Source organism: Antechinus flavipes, chromosome 2, assembly GCF_016432865.1.
Source record: "Antechinus flavipes isolate AdamAnt ecotype Samford, QLD, Australia chromosome 2, AdamAnt_v2, whole genome shotgun sequence".
Classification (NCBI taxonomy): Eukaryota; Metazoa; Chordata; class Mammalia; order Dasyuromorphia; family Dasyuridae; genus Antechinus; species Antechinus flavipes.
In genome coordinates, this window is record NC_067399.1 from 396,653,020 (window position 1) to 396,669,939 (window position 16,920).

A 16,920-nucleotide genomic window follows, 5' to 3' on the forward strand; every position below is an offset into this window, starting at 1 on the left:
TGATTCAGAGCAAAGTTCCCTGCCTGGGCTATACATGGCCAATGGCACTACATAATTGGTTTTTCCAAGATCCGGCAGACACGTGGCTGAAGCTGGGCTGGGATCGGTCGTGGGAGGACTCAGTTCTCCAGACCACGAGGGGGCGCCGGGCGGTTCCTCGCTGTTACTGTCGCGTTTCCCATAAAGCTTTAGAATATCCAATCAACGAGCTGCCTCTTCACCGCTTTCAAAGTCGGCGGGCCCTTTGTCCAATGGATAGATGGGTTCTTTCCCCGGCCGCCAGAGCGACCGTAGTGTTGTCCAATTGTCTCACGGATTCGGCCAACGCCCGCCTTCCGGGGTGGGGATTGACGTCTTCTTCGCCCAATGGGACTCTCCTAGTCGGCGGGTGGGTGAGCGGGGTCCTGTGTAATGGCGGAACGCGGCGGGGACGGGGGGGACGGTGAGCGATACAACACAGGGGAGCTCAGGTAAGAAGCATCGCCGTTGTCACCAGCCGAGGTTTGGGTCTTCGGCTCGGTCTGGCGCTCAAGCTGGGAGCCGTGGCCGTGGCTGAGAGGACGGCCCGTGGCGGCACGGGGCCGGGACCGCGTGTGTGTGTGTTGCGGTGGTACCGCGTGTGTGTGTGTGTGTGTGTGTGTGTGTGTGTATGTCTGTGTGTCTATGTATGTGCTGCGGCGGTACTCTTGTGTATGCGTGTATGTATGTGTTGCGGAGAAAAGAGTTTTGGGGAATGGCTGGCTGGCCTCTGGGATGGAGCCGGAGGCCCCGGGGCCTCGTTCCCCGCCCTGCCCCGCCCCGCTTCGCCCCCAGTCCCCTTCACCCTCCTCAGCCCCGGCTCTGGGCCCCCGAGGCCTTGGCTTTCCTTCCTTCTTTCCTTCCTTCCGGCTCCTCTCTTCCCAGCGCGTCCCCACACTTACACTCTGGAGACCCCTCTTTCTCCGTAACCCAGACCCCTCTGCTCTCCTCGGTCCTCTTTCAGCTTACCTCCTACTTTCGTCCTCTCGACCTCTCTCATATTGGGGCCCACTAAGTCATTCTGCCAAATAATATTTATTGAGAACATACTGTGTGTTTCTGTGTACTGAGGCAGAAACGAGACAGCCCCTGTCCTCCAGGAGCTTCCATTCTTTTAGGGTTAACAGATACACTACTAGTGCAATTATTTTGCATTTTTCGAATGCAGAATCCGAAGTTAAAACCGGATAATTTGGGGGATGGGGAGAGGAAACCCGGCTTTGCTCTCTTCTCTTCCTTTGCAGACTTAACTTGGCCACGCTTATTCTCATCTTTATCTGATTTCTCTTATATCTAACCAGCATTTCTTTCCCCTCAGCCCAGCTGTGGCCCCAGAGAATTAAATGGCATTCTTACCCCCAACTCCTCTCTCACCTTCCAAATCCTCTTATTTCCAATGCGACATGCATATCTAAGTTATAATCTACTGAAGTTGTATTTTATCTGTAAAAACATTTTCTTTTGTTATAACAGTCTACAAATCTATGAAAATCTTAAAAGGATGTTGTAATAAGTAGGATATATGCTTCCTGGGCAGAACATTGTCAGACACTGATGTTTAAATTTGAAATACAGCATTGTGAAAGTAACCGTAATTGGTAATAAAAGTAGTTTTGAATTTCAGTACTGATCTGTATCATAATCTGTAATGTGTACCCTGAATTACACATTCATTATAACTTTTCTTCTTTTACTAATCACTAGAGAAGTGATTGATAGGTTGCCAACTTGAAGTGAGCTTTCAAATTAGATGCGTGTTGTATATGATATTGGCATTTTATAATTTTTTATTTCTAATTGTGACTTATCTGATAATATTTAGTGTTGAACTGAAATAAAATCAGAAATAAATTAAATTTACCTTAAATCTTACACTTGCTGTGGTATACTCCATTTAGTAATGAACATCACAATAGGTTACCATGGTGTTTTATTGTTAGTGATTGGAAAGTTCATATCTTGATTCTGCTCTCAAGTGAAGGTCACTTAGATAGTTTCATAAGGAACATCACTGAATTTTGTACGACAGTTTTCTTAAGCTCTTTCTCCAAGAATCTTTCAAATATGCTATTATCAGAACAGATGTTAGAAGAGAGAATTGAATAGGACTCTTATGTTAGGTGTTTTATTGTATTGTTCTTTTTTCCTTTCCATTACTACATTTAAGAACTTTATGATGAGGTTGTAAATTTCTAATTGGTAGCTTTATGGTGGGGGGGGGAGGCAAAATTACTAATATATTATCCTTCTTGTTGCACAAGGCCAAATATTTCAGTTTTAAGTTATGTGGGTTCATTTATTAGTGTAAGTAGACATCATTGTTTCTATAGAAGTAGAACGTGAACCATCTAGGAAACTTTTAATCTTGCCATGGGGTTCAGAGTTGAAGAATGAGGTGCTACAAGAAATAATGATGGCCATACTAACAATAAATAATTTAGAATGGGGAAAAACTCATTTGAGGAAGGCTTGAGTTTTTATTTACCAGTTTAGTAACATGTAATCAATCACTAAGTATTTATTAAGTACCCCCATCTTCTATGTGTCAGACTTTGGATATGCAAATACAAAGAATGAAACAACCTCAGCTTTCAAGGGAGTTTACATTCTAATGTAGAATCAACAAGTAAATATAAAAGCATGTGCAGAATGAATAGGGAATAGGGACTGTATTCAGGATTTCACTAGTTCTGCAAATTAGTCTTAGAAAGTTGCCCAGAGAGATAACAGCCAGTAATGTGTTAAAGACAAGACTTGAACTTTGATCTTTTTAGTTTTCAAGGCTACTTCTCTATAAAAAGAATATTACAAATGAATACAAAGTAGTTCCAGAGAGATGGAGAGCACTAATAATGGAAAGAACAGGAAAGGTTTCATATAGAAAGAAGCTGGTGCTTAAAGGGATCTATGTTTTGAAAGAAGAGTAGCATTCTGGAATGCATAGGTAAGGAAAAAATGTCCTCTAGGCATTAGGGAAGGCTAACGGCAAGGCATACAGACTCATGATGGAGTTCATTTTGGCAACTAGTGAGGGAATCAAATCAATAAATAGAAATGTTTTTGTTTTAAGAAGTAGTAGCAGCAATGAGGAGATAGAAAAGAAAGCTAAAATTGAAGTAATTTTGCAATTTTAGGCCGGAGGTACATCCTGTACTTTGTTTTTACTTGTTTGACTATTGTAACCCTCAACTAATTATTTTCATGAATTATAAATTTGCACATTTTGTTGAGATGAGAAATCGATTTAGTTGAACTGACTATATCAGTTCCAATTTTTCCATAGCACACCTTGGCCTAGATTAAGTATTGTATCTAATTCTTTACTCAAAATTGATTTGGAATGAAAATAATTTAGTTTGGAAAATAAATTGAAAGCTGATTAAAGGTTGAAAACTAGGGCCTGTACAAACTGAAAGAACTAGGACATGTAGGGTTCAGAAATTTTGGTCTTCATTTCTTGTCTGTAGGGAATAGTGAGATTTATCCCTTTATGTCCTAGGTAATGGACTTCAACTTATAATAGGAGTTTTTGTATTAGGAATGTGGAATATATCATAAAAATGTGGGAGTACTATGAAGTTTTTTTGATAGTAAGTAATAAAATTTTTTACTACTAGGACTATATATATAGTATGAGTTATTGAGGGAGATTGTAATTTATAAAAATTGTATAATTTCTTAACTTAATAAATTAATAGTCCTTTGTCTTTTCACCCAGAATGGCTCAACAGCAAGCGTTGAGGTTTCGTGGTCCAGCTCCCCCACCAAATGCCGTCATGCGAGGCCCACCACCTCTGATGCGTCCACCTCCACCTTTTGGGATGATGAGAGGCCCCCCTCCACCACCTCGGCCCCCCTTTGGTCGTCCTCCTTTTGATCCTAATATGCCACCAATGCCTCCTCCAGGAGGAATTCCTCCACCTATGGGCCCTCCACATCTACAGGTAAGGAATGAATGAATCATATCCTTCCATTTATCAATATTTGGTTCCTCACACTGTGGTAGAGAAGTCTTTCTTATACATATATGATCAGGTCACTGTTGCTGAAAAAATTTTAAATAGCTCTTTTTCAAATGGCTCAGATTCATTTGCTTGGCATTGAAGCTCCTTCCTAATTTGCTTATCTTACCTTTGTACCCCTCATTATTCCCCTTTGCACAAGTTTATACTTCTGACCCTGTGCTGCCTTGCCTTTGTTTATACTATTAATTGTGCCTAGGATCGCTTTCTGACCACTACTTTTTTTCTAAAACAGCATTATTTCAAACCTTGTGTATTCTGTATTATAAGTATCTGTGTTGGTGTTGTATTTCTTCTCTTTAACAAAAACCCCTATATATGAGATTAACGATGATATTTTATTTAAAATTAGTATTGTGCCTAGCAGTCTATATACAGATGTTTACTCTTTGAATGAATGAGGGTTTCCTGGATATGTGGTCCTATATTAAATGTTTGAGGAAAAAATATATAGGATATAGTCACTCATAAGAATGGATTTTGCTTAAATTTCTTTCTTTCTTAGGCAATCAAGATTAAGTGACTTGCTCAGGGACACACAAAGTGTCGGAGACAGATTTGAACTCAGGCCTTCCTTATTCGAGCACCAATGCTCTTATCTAGCAACTTCTCAGACATTGTGTCATTTTAGATGATGAAGGGGACATAAAGAGATGAATGTTTAAATAATGAAGGGTTCTTCACAAAGTGGAACTTGTAATGATTATTAAAGGTAGAAATAAAACAGTAAATAATAATAGCAAGTATATAGATAAATTAAATGTCCATTAATAATATAGTTAAAATGGGACATTGTAATTTTAATATTACCATAAAGTCTCTATTCTGAGAAAAAATTTATTTATAACCCTTCTCCCCTACACTCCGCAAAAATGACAGAAAATGATTATGAGTGAATCCTCTTTAGGAAAAAAATGGGTTCGAGGGAATCTCAGATTTATCCAAAAAAGATAAACTAGGTGTAATTAGCCCATAACTCTTAATTAAATTAAATTATTATTATTATGATTATTTTTTTTTTTTGCTGAGGCAATTGGGGTTAAGTGACTTGCCCAGGGTCACACAGCCAGGAAGTGTTAAGTATCTGAGAGTAGATTTGAATTCAGATCCTCGTGACTTCGGGCTTGATCCACTACGCCACCTAGCTGCCCCCTATTGCACATCTTCATTCAGAGTTTAACAAATATGTATTCTTAACACTTAGTCTAGTGTCTGCCTATAGTAGACCCTTAATAAATAAATGCTGGTTGACTGATATGTTTAGTATGTATTATGTGTGAAGGACTAAATACTATAGTTGATACAAAGCCAATAAGAAATAGACTTAAGTCTAAATTGGGGGAGGGAGGTCTAAAATAGGATACAAATAGCCATATATACAATTCACTAGGTAGAGTGAAAGTACAAGAGAAGTACATAGACTCAGTCTAAATTGGGGGTGGGGAGCCTAAAATAGGACACAAATAGCCATATATACAATTCACTAGGTAAAGTGAAAGTACAAGAGAAGTACAAAGAAAATTTTTTTTTGAAATTTAGGGGAGAAAGATTACTTCTGATTGGTGAGGTCTCAGATTTCCTCATCTTTAAAATGAAACTCAGACCATTCAAGTTGTTAAAGATTTTTTAAAAGTGAAAACTGTGTGCTAAGCACTGTGCTTAAGCTTTGAAACCTGTACCAGCCCTCAAGGAGTTGTACTTTAATAGAGGAAATTAAACTCTTGAGCAAACTAAATGAATGGAGGTGACGGAGAGAAGGTATTAAGAGGAACTAGGAAAGACTTTTGAGGTTAGATTTTAGTTGAGTTTTGAAGGAAGTCAGGAAAAGAAAAAAATGGGAAGAGATTGGATGACTAAGTCACTTTCACTTTTAAATATATGGTCTTTTGATTTTCCTTCCTTCAATATATAACTTTTATTTTTATATTCTTGTGTGCAGACTGCCAAATAACATAATAGACTTCTCATTTGTATTTTTTCTTTTACTAAATTAATTGAACTGAAAAATGAAAATGAGTATATTTGAAATAGAATTAGAAAAACAGTGGTATTTGACAGGGAAATTACTGAATTTAGGTATATATGTTTTTGTAGGAGAGATTATGGAAATAGGTATTTGAATATTTAAAAATGCACGGTAATTAATGGTGTAATGGAAAGGCTTTGGAATCAGGATTTGAATTCAAACGTTTATTTCTGGTACATATTACATATATATATATGACTTTGGCAAACACATAATTCTTTTGGCCTCAGTTTCTTTATCTGAAAAGTAAGGGGGTTGGAACTGACATTTGAGGTCTCTTTCAGCTCTAAGTCTATGATCCCAGTTGATTATATATACTTTTAATTTTGGATAACAAAAACCAAATAACATTTTTATAACTGTTTATACTTTTTTATATTCTAATATATCCACAATAGCTTATTAGTCATCTGTTCTGTGTCGTTTTTATTCTTGTTCATTCATCTGTGTATTTGTGGGTAAATTTTCCTTTAATGTGGCTGGAAATGTATATCTTGATATATCTTTACGCTACTTAAATCTTTTAAATTTTTTTATCTTGCTTATATTGATAATTTTTAATGGTATTGTAATCATGACATTTCTGTGCCATAACTTTTGGACAGTTAGGTTGTTTCAACTTCTCCATAATTATCACTAATGCAACTCTCTTATATTTTTGAACTGATAAATGTTTTTCATTACAAAGATACTCTTAGGGTATATTTCTAGCAATTTAATTATGGAGTCAAAGGGCTTGAATATTTTTGTGACTATTTCATATTGCCATATTTCTTTACCAAAAGAGTATCACTTCTAGTTTTATCAGCACAATCAAAAATGTTCAAAAAATTTGATACTTCTGATCTTAACATATCTTTAAGATTAGATTAAAAAATACTTGTTTGGAAGAAACTAATTTCATTTTCTATCACTTAAGATACATGTGAATTTTGTTGTTCTGTTTATGCCATTCATTTAAAGCTAATGGAAGAACCAAAATAGAGTAATGTGATTTTAATGCAGAGAAATATTTTGATGTTAAGTAGATGCTTTTTCAATGGGATGCTTTTCTTGGGCTTAATGGGTAATTATGTCATGTATTAAAATAGATTATTTCTAGCTAATAATGCTTGAAAAATATTTGTAACAGATGCTTATATTCATTATTAGCTGTTCAAATCTAAAAAAAAATAGGATGAATCTAAAAGAAAATAGATTGGGAAAGATTTTTTTCCCCCAAAAAGAAATGGTTCCACATGTTTATACCTGATCTTGTTTAAATTGAATTTTAAGAGGCAGCTAGTTGCTGCAGTGGATAGAGCACCAGCCCTGTAGTCAGGAGGACCTGAGTTCAAATTTGGGCTCAGACATTTAACTGTGACCCTGGGCAAGTCTCTCAACTCTAATTGCCTCAGGCCAAAAAAAAAAATTTTTTTTTTAAGGCTAACTACAAATTATGTAAAAAGCTTTTTTTTTTTTTTTTTTTTTTTTTCTTTTTTCCCTAAAAAATGTTTTTTTTTTGTAATATGTCTATGTTTCTGCTTTAATATTATATAACATATTGAACACAATCTAACTCATTTTGATGAATGAGGCTGTTACAATGTTTGATTTAGACAGTTGACATTTTTCTGAATTCGGAACTTAATTCTAGACTAACATGATTTCTCCAGGACTTAACTTGAAAGCTAAAGTTTTTTGACATTTGCTGGTGTCAGTTAAATTTGTTTTTCTCAAAAAAGAGGAATATAAAAATTAAAAATTCCATTTGAGGGTTTTTGGTTCATAACAGATTTTTTCAGATGACTGACTTACGTGTAAAAACAATTTCCTAGCTAATAATTTTTTCCACTTCCTAAATTGTTAAGGAATTTGCTGTAAAGAACTTTCTTTTCTTTTAGAAAGAATAAGAGCAATGTCACTTTTTTTTTCTTTCTTCCATGTTACTATATTTTTTGTAAGCTGATATAAAACCCCCATGCCACTTTTGAACTATTTAAAAACTCATGCATTTATCAGCATCATCCTTACCAATTCTAGGGCCTCCAACAGTGTTTTATTTTCTGTATTGCCTTCTTGCAAATGAGGCTTGAATTTGCAGGTTTTTATATGGTTTTGTTTCTTGTCTTACGTTTTATTGGTCAAATCCTGTTAGAATGAACTCTGCTGAATTGTTTCATTGTACTGAAATCTTATATTTGAGGTAAGTTGGGTATCAGCAAAGATTTTTGAAAATTGTATAAACATTTTTTTTTAATGTTTCATTTTTACATTTTGTTTTTACATTATGGTTATTTTCACCATCTCTCCAATTAAACTATTCATTTTTTGTAACAATGAAAAACTTATAAGCGAAACTAACCAAATCAGTGACCTCATTTGGTAGTGTAAATTTTTTTTTTCCAAACCTCTGTTTTATTTCTGAGAGAAGTGTTTTTCATCATTCATTCTCTGGGACTAAGATTATTCATTATAGTTTGTCAGAATTCTAGTTTTACAGTGTTCATTGTTTTTCATTTAGTCTAATATCATCATTTGCTTTATTAGGGTAGTCACATATATTTTCTTCTTGGTTCTGCTTTCTTCACTTTTTAGTACTCTTATTAGTTTTCTTGTGTTTCTCTGAATTCTCCTCAGTATTCATTTCTTATTGAGCAATGGCATTCTATTATGTTCATATATTGTAGTTTGTTCTGCCATTCCCTAATTGATAAGCACCCACCTAGAGCTTTTTGCTACCATAAAGTGCTACTATAATTATTTAACTTATAAAGTAGGATCTGTGGTGCTTATTCTAACAGTTGTCTTATTGCTAAAATGCTTGGGTGTTTGTATTTAATTGGAACAAAAATAGAAAAAGAATGTTGTAAACATGGTGTAAAAATTACTATATTAACATTGCTATTATGATTATTCACAGAGACCACCTTTTATGCCTCCTCCCATGGGAACTATGCCTCCACCTCCTGGCATGATGTTTCCACCTGGAATGCCTCCAGTTACTGCCCCTGGTACACCAACATTACCTCCCACTGAGGAAATATGGGTAGAAAACAAAACTCCAGATGGAAAGGTAAGATGTAAAACAGATTTGAAGTATGTGGGTGATGCATTGTAAGACATAGACTATTCGCAAGTATCTATTTAAGTGTTATATATTTCAAGTAGACTGTGTCTTCCTTAGAGACAATGATTATTTAAAAAAATTTATCTCCATCATCTTGCATAGTGCATTGTGCAGTGTAGCTATCAAATGTCTTTTCAGTCAGTCACAATGGAATCTTTTGTGTAGATCAGAGATTGAATTAGGGCAACATTATCAGGAATAGCTAAATATTGGATTGGACAGTCATTACAGGAACTTTTGGGCATCTGATTTACATAAGCGTTTAGCATCTATATGTGTCCATTTTTCTCAAGACAGATTTGTTATATTAGCATCTTTATTTGCTTCTCTACAGGTTTATTATTATAATGCTCGGACACGTGAGTCTGCATGGACCAAACCAGATGGAGTTAAAGTTATTCAGCAATCAGAACTAACTCCTATGCTGGCTGCTCAGGCTCAAGCCCAGGCCCAGGCTCAGGCTCAGGCCCAGGCCCAGGCCCAGGCCCAGGCCCAGGCTCAGGCTCAGGCTCAGGCTCAGGCCCAAGCCCAAGCCCAAGCCCAAGCTCAGGCTCAGGCTCAGGCACAGGCACAGGCACAGGCTCAAGCCCAAGCCCAAGCTCAGGCTCAGGCACAGGCCCAAGCTCAGGCACAGGCACAAGCACAGGCCCAGGCCCAGGCCCAGGCCCAGGCCCAGGCCCAGGCTCAGGCACAGGCACAGGCACAGGCTCAGGCTCAGGCCCAGGCTCAGGCCCAGGCTCAGGCCCAGGCTCAGGCTCAGGCACAGGCTCAGGCACAGGCCCAGGCCCAGGCTCAAGCCCAGGCTCAAGCCCAAGCTCAGGCACAGGCTCAAGCTCAAGTACAAGCTCAAGTACAAGCTCAAGCTGTAAATGCATCCACTCCTACAACTAGTAGCCCAGCATCAGTAGTTTCTACTTCAACGCCATCATCTACACAGTCTTCTACCACTTCTACAACAACAACAGCAACTTCAGTTTCACAGACGGTATCAAGTAAGTAAAATTTATGATTTTTTTTTTCCTCTCAAGGAAATTTAATTAATATGTAGTTTGTGCCCACCAGAAGCATCTAATCATTTTGAGTGGAGAGAAAATTAGCATGCATGGTACAATTGGAAAATAGTTGCTCTAGACATGAGACAGCATATACATAATTAAGTACTGAGTTATATGGTACAGACCATAATGAATTTAGAAAAGGGATAAAAACATAGAAATTATGGAGGAATTGAAAATAGGTAGAGTAGCGTTTAGATAGGTGTAAAAAAGATAAAAAGGCAATTGAGGCAAGGGAAATAGCATAAGCTGATGAGCAGAGATAAACATCGTGAATGACTGTCCTGAATTTACTAAAGATTGTTTTTGAGGTGAGCGACTGCTAGTTTAAGCATAAAGCTTTCCTTTTACATAGAAACTATAATTTTATTGATGTGGGCATTTTCTGTTGAGATAGATTATAATCCTTGTATACTTTATAGTCTTCATGAGTTACTGTGGCTGAAAAAATTATCTTAGTTTCCAAACTTTAATGTTGTGATTCAATACCCATTTTTTTCTAAACAAAAATTTGTCATGTTTCTTATTCTACTCTGATTTTTCATAAGTCAGTTTATTCAAATAATTTTATTAGTCTGTGTTTTACTCAAAGAATTTATAATAATTTTTATGACATCTGAACCATAAGAAATTTATATGGTTAATTATTGATAAACTCCTTGACCGTTTTTATTTTTATAAATTATAAAATAATGCTAATGTGATTAATGGAATTTGGGGGGGATAGTTTCTCAAAATAATTCATATTTGTAATTTTTCATTCACAAATCAGGATCTATATTTTGTCTCTTAAGAACAATAGAAAACTCCATTTTATGTAAATAAATATTATGAGGGAAAGAAAGATAGTATACTGGACTGAAGATTCATTGGTATAGGAATGAATAGTTCCCTTTACTGATTTATGTCCATAAGCATTTGTGTTTGCCCCTCACTTTCTTTACTGTTTTTTTCCCTCTCCACATTAACAAGCTACCCTCTAAAACAAAAGATCAGCATTTTATTTGTAACTTAAGATGTTAGAAAATTGCCTAGACCAGTATGTCAAATTTACTGCTAACTTCAATATTCTAATTAGATGCAAGGCTGCTTTTTCTAGTTGCAAAACCCAGTTGTAACCTTTTTATAAATGCAGTTATGTTATCTTTCTGGATCAGAGTATGAACAATTTGAATTGATTTAAGTGACGGGGAGGGGATCTTATATTATTTTCACCATGAAAAATGGCAAGTTTTTTTTTTTTTTTTCCTCTGAGGCAATTGGGGTTAAGTAACTTGCCCAGAGTCAAACAGCTAGGTGTCTGAGTTCTGATTTGAACTCAGGTCCTTCTGAATTCAGGGCTGGTGCTCCACTGCACCACCTAGCTGCCCCATTTTTTTTTTTTTTTTTTTTTTTTTTTTGTTTAAGGATTGGAGTAGAATCTTATACTTCGGCTGAAGTACAAAAAGCAGAAATAGCAATCATGATCTTGGACAAAATAAATTAAAAAATAAGCCAAATTTAAAGAGATAAAGGGAAACTACATTTTGCTAAAAGATACCATAGTTAATAATACAAAAAAAAATTTTTTTTAAAGTTTCTCTGATAAAAGTCTTAATTTCTTACTGAATATAGAACTAAGTGAAATTTGTAAAAAGAACCATTCCCCAACTGATGAATGGTCAGTTTTCAGAGGGAGAAATCAAAGCGCATCAATAGTCATAAAAAAAATGTTCTAAAACAAAAAATTGAAAAAAACCCCAAATCTAACAAATAACAAGTGCTAAAGGGAGTAAGGCAAAAATAGGTACACTAATAAACTGTTGGTGGAGTTGTAAACTACTCCAACCATTCTGGCAAACAATTTGGAACCAGACCCAAAAACTATATGTCTGTATCCCAAAGAAGTCAAAGAAAAGGGGAAAACATTTATGTGTACAAACATTTGTGGTGGCTTTTTTTATGTTATCAAAGAATTGGAAATCAAGGGGATTCTCATCAATTAGGAAGTGACTGTACAAATTATGGCATATGGTAGTGATAGGGTACTATTGTATTGTGGGAAATGGTGAAGGAAATGGTTTAAGCAAAACACGATTAAGACCTAAGCGAACTAAATCAAAGTCAAATGAGAAACCAGATTATTATGTATTGTAATGACAATGTTGTAATGATGGTCAATCATGAAAGATTTAACTACTCTGATCAAGTAAAGGATCCAAAACAATTCCAAAGGACTCATGATAGAAAAAAAAAGTGCTGTCTGCTTCCAGAGCACTGATTAACTCTTGAGTGCAAACAGAAATGTAATTTTCTTTTTGATTGTTTAATGTGGCTTATTTTGAAATAAGGGTAATTACTTCCATCCAAAAAAAAATTCAATTAAAACAAATAATATAGTCACACAGTGGCTTAATTTCCCTATTCTTCAAACCATAAGGAAGTTGACTGCTTTCTCAGCAGAGTTTTGTGTTCTTTCAAGACTTCCCTGGATTAGAAACCTTTTTAAAGTTTTAAAGATTTGGTTTGTGTGGAAAATAAATAGTATTTTTTTTTGGGGGGAATTTATTTTTGTTTTTGAGAGGCAATTGGAGTTAAATACTTTCTAGGGTCACAGAGCTAGTAACTATTAAGTGTTTAAGGCAGGATTTGAACTTATGACTTCCTGACTCTGCCATCTTGCTGCTCCAAAAGGATGTTTTTAAAGACTTATTAAAAATAAAAGACATTGAAAATTTAAGAAATTTAATTGTTGAAATGTTAAACTACATGTTATTTATTTATTTTTTTAATATTTTATTTTATAATAACTTTATATTGACAGAATCCATGCCAGGGTAATTTTTTTACAACATTATCCCTTGCACTCGCTTCTGTTCCGATTTTTCCCCTCCCTCCCTTCACCCCCTCTCCTAGATGGCAAGCAGTCCTATATATATGTTAGATTACATGTTATTTTTTTAAAATTAAAATTTGTTTTTTCAATAAATAGGCATTTATTTTCTTTTCCTCTTAGCCCCCATTGGAGAGAAAAAAAGAAAAAAAAAACCCAAAGCTCTTGTAAGAAATATGCATAATATATTCCTTATTGGCAGTTTTCATGGATGTATCTCATTTTGCATCTTAAATCTGTCATTTTTTTTTTCCAGGAAGTAGATAGCATGTTTCATGATTTGTCTGGAGTTGTTAGTCATTGCATTGATCAATGATCTTATAATTGTTTTTCTTCCCACTTTTTAAGAAGTTGTAATTATTTTTGAAAAAGGAATTATATTTTAGTTACCATAATGAATGATTTTGATACATATAATAAATATACAACTTTTAATGGGAAAGTTGTTTAACGAATCACATTCAAATTTAGCTAATATCTTGACAACAGTTTGTTTTTTTCTAAGTCTACCATCTGACAATGATGGTTGTAGATCTTGTAGGCTTTGAAATTCTATAGCATTCACTTAAATTTGATTTTGCTCCGCATACATTAAAGCACCAAGCCATATTCATTGTCATTTGGAGCAAATCCATCTTGTTAGTTTTGCTTTTGTTGACTTAGATAAAAATTTTGTTTTCATTGAGAACAATAGATATATTTATGTGAGTGTTATACTTGAAGATATCCAAAAATGTTGACTATTGCTTTGAATCTCCCAGTTGGTGAAATTGTATTTACCTGATGACCTACTTTTTAGTGATGAGCTTTATCTAATCTGGCTGGACTAGTTTTTGAATTTCAAGTATATAGTAAATTGTTAGGCCTGGCCTATCTCTGAGTCCTTGTTTTTACTTGATATGTCTTGCCATTGTTGTGCCCTAATAAAATATCTGCACTTCGGATCACAATGTTAGCTTCCATGTCTGTTTGAGATTTTGGAGTAGAACTTTATGCTCAGTAATCTTGGCTCAATTTTACTGAAATAGGTTGGACTAGTAGGAGAGATCTAATTCTGGTCCAGTTTGAAAGTTAGGGAAAGAAGTTTAGATTTGCAGTAGTAGGTTTTTTAGGTTTTTCTTGAAAAGCAATCAGTCAAGAGTCAATGTTGAAAAATTACCCATGCATATGTTTTGTAAATAAAAAGCTATAATAAAATAAATAAATAAAAAAAAAAGCAGTCAGTCAGCATTTATTAATGCCAAGCACTGTGTCAAATACTGAGGATACCAAAAAAGACAAAAGACGTCCCTGAAGGAATTTGCAGTTTAATGGAGGAGAATCACATGCAAACAAATGTACACAAAGCAAGATGGATAAATAAGGTATAAAATTAACATAAGGAAGATAATAAAATGAAGAGGTTTTTGGGTAAAGCTTCTTGTAGTGGGATGCTAGGAAGCCAGAGAAATCAGTAGGCAGAGTGGTTGGTTTGGAGGAAAGAGAGTGTTTTAGGCATAGGGAACAGTCAAAGAAATTATTGATGCTGACTGATAGAGTCCAGTATTGAAGAAAATTGGTCTGGCAGTGAAAAAGTATAGATATACAGGACAGAAGGTTGGTATTGGGGAAACTAGCAAGCTGGTTGTTTCAGGCCTAATAACTAACTAGGTTAGTAGTAGTAGTGAGAATAAAAAGTAAAGGCAAGATAGACAATGAAGGAAAAAACAAAAAGACCTGAGGGAAATATTAAAAATGGCTCCAAGCTTTCTGGCATACCCTGCATAACAACCATAGATAGAAATAGGAATAATAAAGAAATGGTACTTTTAGGCGGGGGATATGCTTTCCATTTAGAGCATGCCCAATTGTGAGAAGTCAAAAAGCAATATAAGCAGTTGGAGATAAAGGACTGGAATAAGAAGTCAGAACTGGTTGGTATATAGCTTGGGGATAACAGAGATAATTAATTGGGCAGGTTTAAAGGATAGGGCTAAGAGTATACTACATACTTGTAATTATTTAAACAGTTTTTAAAAAAAATTTAATATTTTATTTGTCTTTCCAATAATATATAAAAACAATTTTAAACATTTGTTTTAAAAAAATTATTTTCAATTTCTCTCCCTCCCTTTGCCTTTTCCCTTGAAAAGACAAGCAGTTTGATATAAGTTATACTTTGTAGTTAATACAAGTTTTGTAGTTTAAAGCAAGTAGTTAAGTACTTAAAGTAGTTAAAAGAAAATACAAACTGAAAAAAGAAAACCAAGAAAAAGTTTTTAAAAAGTATGCTTTGATATGCATTTAAACTTCATCATTTCTTTCTTTGGAGGTGGATAGCATTTTTCATCATGGGTCCTTTAGAGTGGTGTTTGATTGGTATCGCTGAGATTAGCTGAGTCATTCATAGTTGATCATTGTGTAGTATTGCTATTACTTTTTCTAAGAGCATCCTACTTGTCATTTCTTACAGCACAATAATATTCCATCACAATCATGTATCACAACTTATTCAGCCATTTCCCAGTTCATGGGAATGCCTTCCATTTTCAATTCTTTGCACTACAAAAATGAGCTTCTGTGATTATTTTTGTACATAGAGATCCTTTTTTTAAAATCTCTTTGGGATATAGATGTAGTTGTGGTATTGCAAGCTTTATAGTATTTTGGGCATGGTTCCAAATAGCTTTCCAGAATGGTTGAATCAGTTCATAATTCCACCAACAGTGCATTAATGTCCCAGTTTGTCCACATCTACTTTGACATTTGTAATTTTTCTTTTCTGTCATGTTAGCCCATTTGATAAGTGTGGGGTGGTACCTCAGAGTTATTTTAAATTGCATTTTTCTAATCAATAGAAATTTGAGCATTTTTCATATGACTATTGATGGCTTTGATTTCTTAAAACTTGTCTCTTTATATCCTTTGACCATTTATCATTTGGGGGATGACTATTATAAATTTGACTCTATGTGTTTGAGGAATGAGCCCCTTTTCAGAGAAACTTGTTGTAAAAATTTTTTTTTTCAGGTAATACTATGTACTTCCATCCTGTTTCCTCCCATTTTAATCCTTCAATCTTTCCCTCCCTCTATTCCCCCTTCCCTTACTTTTTCTTTTTCCCTTCCTTCCCTCTCCTACTGTATCTGTCCTTAATATTGGGTTGCTTATGACTACCATTTCTCCCAATCTGCCCTCCCTTCTGTTAACCATTCCCTTCCACTTCTTGTGTCCCCATTCCTCTCCTACTTTCCTGTAGGGTAAGATAAATTTCTATACCCAACTGAATTTGCATGTTCCAATTCTAATGAGAGTAAGGTTCAAGTGTTCCTCCCTCTCTCCTCCATCTTTCCCTCCACTGTAAAAGCTTTTTCATGCCCTTTTAATGTCAGGTAATTTACCCCATTCTACTTCTTTTTTTGTCCCAGGGCATTCTTCTTTCTCACCTTTTAATTATATATTTTTAGATATCATCCCATCATATTTAACTCAAAAGTGCTCTTTCATTGAATGATTCTCCCCCCTTTTCCCCAAGGCAGTTGGGGTTAAGTGACTTGCCCAGGATCACACAACTAGGAATTGTTAAGTGTCTGAGGCCAAATTTGAACTCGGATCCTCCTGATTTCAAGGTTGGGGCTCTATCCACTTCACTACCTAGCTGCTGCCCCTGAATGACTTTCTTTTCCTTTGAAGGATTATAGTCCATTTTGTTGGATAGATTATTCTTGGTTATAATCTTAACTCCTTTGCCTTCCAGAATATTGTATTCCAAGTCTTTGTTTCTTTAATATAGAAGCTGCTAAATCTTCTGTTATCCTGTGGCTCCACAATATTTGAAA

At 35.2% G+C, this 16,920-nt stretch overlaps 1 protein-coding gene across 8 annotated transcripts in view; it reads left to right on the forward strand.

The window, feature by feature from the left end:
• The first annotated feature begins 368 nt into the window (after positions 1–368).
• TCERG1 (transcription elongation regulator 1) overlaps positions 369–16,920 on the forward strand; it is a 70,361-nt gene continuing 53,809 nt past the window's right edge. For 3 of the 8 annotated variants that reach the window (XR_007950768.1, XM_051978657.1, XM_051978660.1), the window contains exons 1-4: positions 369–470; positions 3,737–3,962; positions 8,969–9,121; positions 9,510–10,167. Coding sequence is in view for 7 of the 8 variants with exons in the window: in XM_051978657.1 (XP_051834617.1) it covers positions 412–470; positions 3,737–3,962; positions 8,969–9,121; positions 9,510–10,167 (1,096 nt within the window). In the remaining variant the exon portion in view is untranslated. The remainder of the gene's footprint in view (positions 471–3,736; positions 3,963–8,968; positions 9,122–9,509; positions 10,168–16,920) is intronic. The other 5 variants (XM_051978658.1, XM_051978662.1, XM_051978659.1 and 2 more) reach the window with 2 other exon arrangements.